Below are 6674 nucleotides of genomic sequence, written 5' to 3'. Positions count from 1 at the left end.
ATATCTGCATTATATCGTAAATTTGTAAAACGATGTGCCAATTGTTCTAATTTGTTTTGCAGAAAAAACAAGCAAGTAACTGTACGACTGAACGTGAGCGAAGTGACACTCCTCCTTCAGTGACACTAGACTTTAATCCGACATGGATTAGCAAATTGGATCTACCAAATAATAAGTTGAAATCGTCTGCAACTGTTGCATCGCCTATATCGATAATGCAAAACAAGGAGCTAAATCTAAGCGATAAGTTGAAATTGTCCGAAAAATCGGCTACAGAGTTTCGTGAATCAACACTATTACGTGAGTCGACATCTTCGACATCCGAACATAATCTGGAACCACAAAATCCAGAAACATTATCGGAAGATTTCCCTATAATCTGGTACCACAAAATCCAAAAACATTATCGGAAAATTTCTCTGATACTTTAAACGCTATGAAAACAGTCGATGCATATGACTTGGAACATGTTCACGAATCAATAAATCGTGCAACAGACGAAATACTCGTAAAGTCCTCGGATGATCATCAAACAAATGCGGAACACAAGCATAAGGTAGAAATTATAAGGTATCTGAGCCGAACAAGGCCCAGCATTAAATAAGGTCCACTTTTAAATTCATTACTTTAAAACTTGCTTTAAGCGAATTTAAAGCGAAGTGAATTTAAAAATGGGCCTTATTTAATGCTGAGCCTTGTTCGGCTCAGATACCTTATATATACATATATATATATCTATTTGGGTGAATATAAATATCATTACATTCAATAATAATCTAGAAATTTTATATTTTGTACAACATATTTGTCAGGAAAAGACAACCGATCTTGGAGGACCTTGTATAGTGAATAAGGTTCGCCTTTCCTTGTACAATCACACGTCTGTCTCTAAGTTAACATGCGAGATGATATCTTTGTTATTTACGAAAGAAGAGTTAACTATCTCTTCGCTTACAGGAACGATGGTTGTAAATTTATTTAAATGAATTAATTTCAGAAATGATAATTGCGTACCGATATGATTGTCGAACTTTCAATGCAATCAAATCTGAAAATATTAATAATCCCCCCAAATTTCCCAACTTAAAAACTGTAATAAACTTATTGCGAAAAATAATGCCTCGGCCGGGAGTCGAACCCGGATCTCTTGCATTCCGTGCGAGCGTCCTAAGCCTTTAGACTACCGAGAATTTAATTATATCAGATGTGACTGTGCGCCGAAACATTCGGAATGTTTCGGCGCCTTATCGTATTCGTATTTATATTATTAACATCTCATGTCCATCATTTACACGGTCGTACTTATTAGTTATTCTTAAAATATAATTGTTTATTCTATAGAAATATATCGTTCTTATTGTAAACTGTGTATGTCTAATTTTATTCACGTCTTTATATCCTGAATAGTGCGCATTAATTATTTAATAGTTTTCTTAAAAAAATTTGGGGCACTGTTGAAGTGACAACTATTAAATAATCAATGCGCACTATTAGTGCACATTACTAGTGCACACTGTACCAGTAGTATTAATTTACACTATTAGTACGAATTCCAACAGTGCGCGAAATTACTATTGACGTAATGTGTACTAATAGTTGTCATTTCAATAGTGCCACAAGTTTTTTTCCGTAAGGATAAATTTATAGGAAAAATGGAAGCTGTTAGAAGGCGAAGGCTAGCTGCGGTTGCTCTCCTATTAATAGCAGCTAGAGAACGGAAGCAAAAAAAGAAAAAAAGAATTTGGGCGAGAAATTGGCTACTACGCAGGAATACAGTTCGAAGTACCTTAACAATGCTGCACAAAGAATTAAGGTCTGTATAAGATATATTAATATTATATACATTAATACAGAAAAAAGATCATTAAAGAAATATATTTATATTTTTTTTATAATCTATTTTCGCCTATGTACTCCTATAATTCTTATATCATTGTATATTATATATTACATGTATACCTGTATATATAGCATTGAAGATCCAGAGTCCTTTCGAAATTATACTCGTATGGAGCAATGTATACTCAACGAAATATTAGAACTTATTACACCTCTAATCAAAAAACAAGATACTGTGATGAGAGAAGCTATCTCTCCTCGAGATAGATTATGCGTTACGTTGCGATATCTAGCTACAGGCAATACATTTCAAGATTTAGCATATTCAGTACGAATTGCTCCCACTACATTATCGAAGTTAATTCCTGAGACTTTAAAAGCTATCATTGAAGTTTTGGGAAATGAAGTTATCAATTGTCCATCAACTCCAATGGAATGGCAAACTGTAGCAGAGAAATATAATATTTTGTGGCAATTTCCGCACTGCATAAGTGCTTTGGATGGAAAGCATATTAATTTCCGACCGCCAAGAAAGGACGGTTCTATATATAGAAATTACAAAGGAATAGATAGTATCGTTCTTCTTGGGCTTGTAAGTGCTGACTATACTTTTTTATTTGTGGACATCGGAAGAAATGGTCGCATGCACGATGCATCAGTATTTCGGGAAAGTCCTTTGGCTGCAGCGTTAAATTCTGGAGCACTAAATTTGTCTCCATCATCTCCTTTGCCTGGGTACGATATCGACATGCCATTTGTGATTGTGGCGGATGATGCTTTCCCTCTTAAAACAAACATAATGAAACCATATCCTGGACGCAATCTTACGGTAGAAAAAAGATTTTCAACTACAGACTTAGAATGCACGCTTAGAGCACGTAGAATGTCAGAAAATGGATTTGGCATCATGGTAAATATATTTCGCATTCTCTTAAATATTATTCCACTTTCAGTAGAAAAAGTTGAATTAATCGCGTACGCATGCTGTGTTTTACATAACTTTTTATTGAAAAGAAAAGTACAGTGGTATATACTATCAGAACTTAGATGTGAGACTTCCAACGTAATACAATCAAATCTGAATAGTATGTCACAGCAATGTGGAAATCGTTGTAGTAATACAGCTATCGAAATTAGAGATCATTTTTGCACATTTTTTTAATACAATAGGAACTGTACCTTGGCAAAATGTCTGTATTGGAGAAGGACAGTATTAATTTTAAGACAAGTGTTAATTAAAATAGTACACTTCAACATTGTATTAATATTTAAAACGATATTAATTTTCAAAAAAGCAAATATATTTTATGCGTCTTTCTCTCTCTCTCTCTCTCTCTCTCTCTCTCTCTCTCTCTTTCAACATGGAACTAATGCAACATATGTATCAAAAAGAAAATAAATGAAAAAAATTATAGTACCGGTCAAAAGTTTAGACTCACCTCTATACTTATGCGTTTTATATCAATAATCAAAATTTTTAGCAACAAATATTAGTTAAAAAATTCGGTTGTAAAGCAAAACGGTCGATGAATTAAAAATTACCACAAAAATAATTGGATTACATATATAAATTTATTTATATTTTAGACTCTTCAAAATAAGCTCCTTTAGCCTTCAAAACGGCTGTACATATTCTGGGCATCCTTTCTATCAATTTCTTCAGAGTCAGAGCGGAAATTTTAGTCCAGGATACTTGCAGGAACTCCCACAGTTGGTTTTGATTCATTGGTCTCATTTTTCGCACGTTCTTATCCAATTCATCCCACAAAAGTTCCATTGGGTTCAGATCAGGTGATTGAGGGGGCCAATTCATGTATTTTAACTCTTTTTGCTTTTCTTTTGATGTTGATAATGTAGTTTCTGTACAATTTTGATGTGTGTTTAGGGTCATTATCCTGCTGGAAAACAAAACCACGACCAGCTATTTTCTTTCCACACGGAAAAGCATGGAGTTGTAAAATATTGTGATATTGCCGTTGATCCATAATCCCTTCGATTTTTACCAAATCGCCAACTTTTTCTTCAGCAAAACACTCTCAAACCATAACCGAACCACCTCCATGCTTCACTGTTGGTACTACACACTGCTCTTTCATGCGTTCGCCGACCTGGCGACGAACGTATTGCCTACGTTTTCCCCCAAAAATTTCGAACTTTGATTCATCTGTAAATAATACTTTTTTCCATTGATTAATCGACCAGTTTTTATGTTTTTTAGCCCATTGCAATCTTTTGACTTTATTTTGTTTATGTAGCAGTGGTTTTCTAGCAGCTATACATCCTTTTAATCCATGATCACGAAGTCGGCGTTGGACAGTCGTTACAGATACTAGCTTCTCTCTGATAGTATTCAGTTCTTCGCGAATTTCTGGTGCAGTACAAGTTCGCAAACGCTTACTTTGGACACAAATGAACTTATCTTCACTTTTCGAAGTTACTCTGGGTCTTCCAGAACGATGACGACTCGTGTTTAACCCGGTTTCTTGCTTTCTTCTCAACGTCCTCACAACTGTAGTCTGGGAAACCTAGTTTTCGATGATATTTGTCGTGTAGAATATCCTTCTTTATGTAGTGCTACAATTACGGCGCGTGTTTCCATGTTTAATTCTTTTTTTCGACCCATTTCGTGTATAAATTCCGTCTATAAACGGAATAAATAGTATATACATACATAAATATCTCTATTGTTCTATGATTTGTATTTACATATAAAATATGATTTCCATTTTAAATTTCCACTAGAAATATAACTAAGTTAGTTAAACTTACCTTAGACAAAGAGAATAAAAGAAAATTGGTAATAATAACACATTGAGAGAACTTAGCAGTAAGATTTAGCAGTAAGACGCAGCCAGACTAAAACGACGCACGTAATGTGAACATTCGTTTCGAAATAAACACGGAACAAAACAATCATAACAAGTGAACGTGAATACGTAAACAAATAGCTATCAAATAGCATGTATTAATGTTTTGGTTGAGATTCAATGATTCAATACCGTCAAAGTCAATGTTATTTACGAAAATGTATCATTTCAAATGCTGAATCTAAACTTTTGACCGGTACTGTACTAAATATTAAAATAATGTTTATTTAAACGTTACTTACGTTTATTTAAACGTTTATTTACATTTATTAAAAGTAACAATTTGTTACTTTTTCATTACTTTTTTAAATATTAAAATAAGTTATTAAATCTTAAAACTACATTAATTATTTGATAATCATAATATTATATATAGTAATAAATATATAATATTAAATTTAAATAGAAAATATTATAATAGTTTATTTATGTGTATTCAGTTTCAGTTTTCGAAAAGATGCCACCGGCAAAGCATGCAGTTGCTGCAGGAGGACGGTGCGTTGTTCCAGGATGCAAATCAGGAAGGACAGGGATAACAAAACATAGGTTTCCAAAAGATCCTGCAAAATGTGAAGCTTGGAAACGAATTATTTGTAACAATGCTTTAAATGAAATGGATTATAAGACTTTAAGTAAATCTTATTATTGATTTGTAAGCTCCATTTTCAGGAAAATTCTTACATACCTGGAACGTGTAAACCAATGTTAAAGAAAGAAGCAATGCCAATGCTTTTTTCTTCTGACACACCAGTTTCAGATATGTGTGGAGATAGTGAACCTTCGACAAACTGCAACGTAATTGAAGAGCAAGAAATTGCAGTAAATTCCGATGTTCAAAAATCTAGTGAATTTATTGCAGTTTCGAAATTTCCAATTAGCAGCTCTGACAACTTATGCAATCGCAGTGCTACACGTCAAAAAACAGGTCAGATGTTATCAAAAATCAAATTACGTGCTTTAAAATGTTGTTTACAAGCCACAAGCATGTATACAATAGCTCAACAATTTAAAAAGCTTGCGAATTATTATAAACGCAAATATTTATCTTTTAAGCAGCAGCTTACAGCCGCAAAAAAATTGTTCAATGAAAAAGCTTTTAATTTATTTGCTAATAAATTAAAAATTCCAGACAATTAACTTTTTTCAATTACAGTTTGAGCGGTACTATCCCCAATAGCCGACGCTTCACTAAAGAAGAAAAAGCACTTATATATATAAGCATTATATAAACTTATATATATAGCATTAAGTTTTTATAAAACATCTGATCAGTGTTACTATTTACTCAGATCAATGTTTATTTTGCCATCTGTAAGAACATTGCGTAATATGTTGAGTCATTTAGAAATGGATACTGGTCTGAACCGTACAATTTTAAAAGCATTAAAAAGTTGTGTAAATGAGATGAAAAATGAGAAAGACAAGTTGGTAATATTAATGTGGGATGAAATGAAAACATCGGCACATTTGCAATATGATCCAAATGTGAACAAAGTTGTTGGTTTCGAAGACTGGGGTTTATGTAGAACTTCAACATTAGCGGATCATGCCCTTGTGTTCATGCTCAAGGGAATTCACAGGAACTGGAATATGCCTTTCGGTTTTTTATTTGCTGCATCTCAGATGAAAACTTCATCACTTGTCAAGCTTATTAAGTCTCATATTTTAGCTAGGAAAAAAGTTGGTTTAACAGTTGTTGCCACCATATGTGATCAGGGGAGTAGGTGAATAGGGCCGGTTCTAACCCAGGTCCTTCGAGGGGAATGCGGGGGGTACTCGTAGGCGCGGGGAGGGGAATGACGTCACTGGGCGAGCGGGAACGGGGCGCAGGGAAGGTCCAGGGTCGCCGGCATCGCTGTTTACCTAGGACCCCAATCATCACTGTTTATAAAAAAATAGGACCCTGATTGATGGGTCATAAATGTATCGATTTACGATGCATTCGATATTTTTCACCGCCGCTGACCG

At 34.1% G+C, this 6674-nt stretch overlaps 1 protein-coding gene across 1 annotated transcript in view; it reads right to left on the bottom strand.

Annotated features, from left to right (window-relative positions):
- Positions 1–3875: 3875 nt before the first annotated feature.
- LOC108731885 (uncharacterized) overlaps positions 3876–6674 on the bottom strand; it is a 7677-nt gene continuing 4878 nt past the window's right edge. The window contains exon 5 of the mRNA XM_018462436.1: positions 3876–4364. Within this exon, the coding sequence (XP_018317938.1) occupies positions 3876–4364 (489 nt within the window). The remainder of the gene's footprint in view (positions 4365–6674) is intronic.

Source organism: Mycetomoellerius zeteki, unplaced genomic scaffold (genome assembly GCF_001594055.1).
Source record: "Mycetomoellerius zeteki isolate Tzet28-1 unplaced genomic scaffold, Tzet1.0 scaffold1405, whole genome shotgun sequence".
In the NCBI taxonomy this organism is placed as follows: Eukaryota; Metazoa; Arthropoda; class Insecta; order Hymenoptera; family Formicidae; genus Mycetomoellerius; species Mycetomoellerius zeteki.
This window is presented reverse-complemented; position numbering and strand designations above follow the sequence as displayed.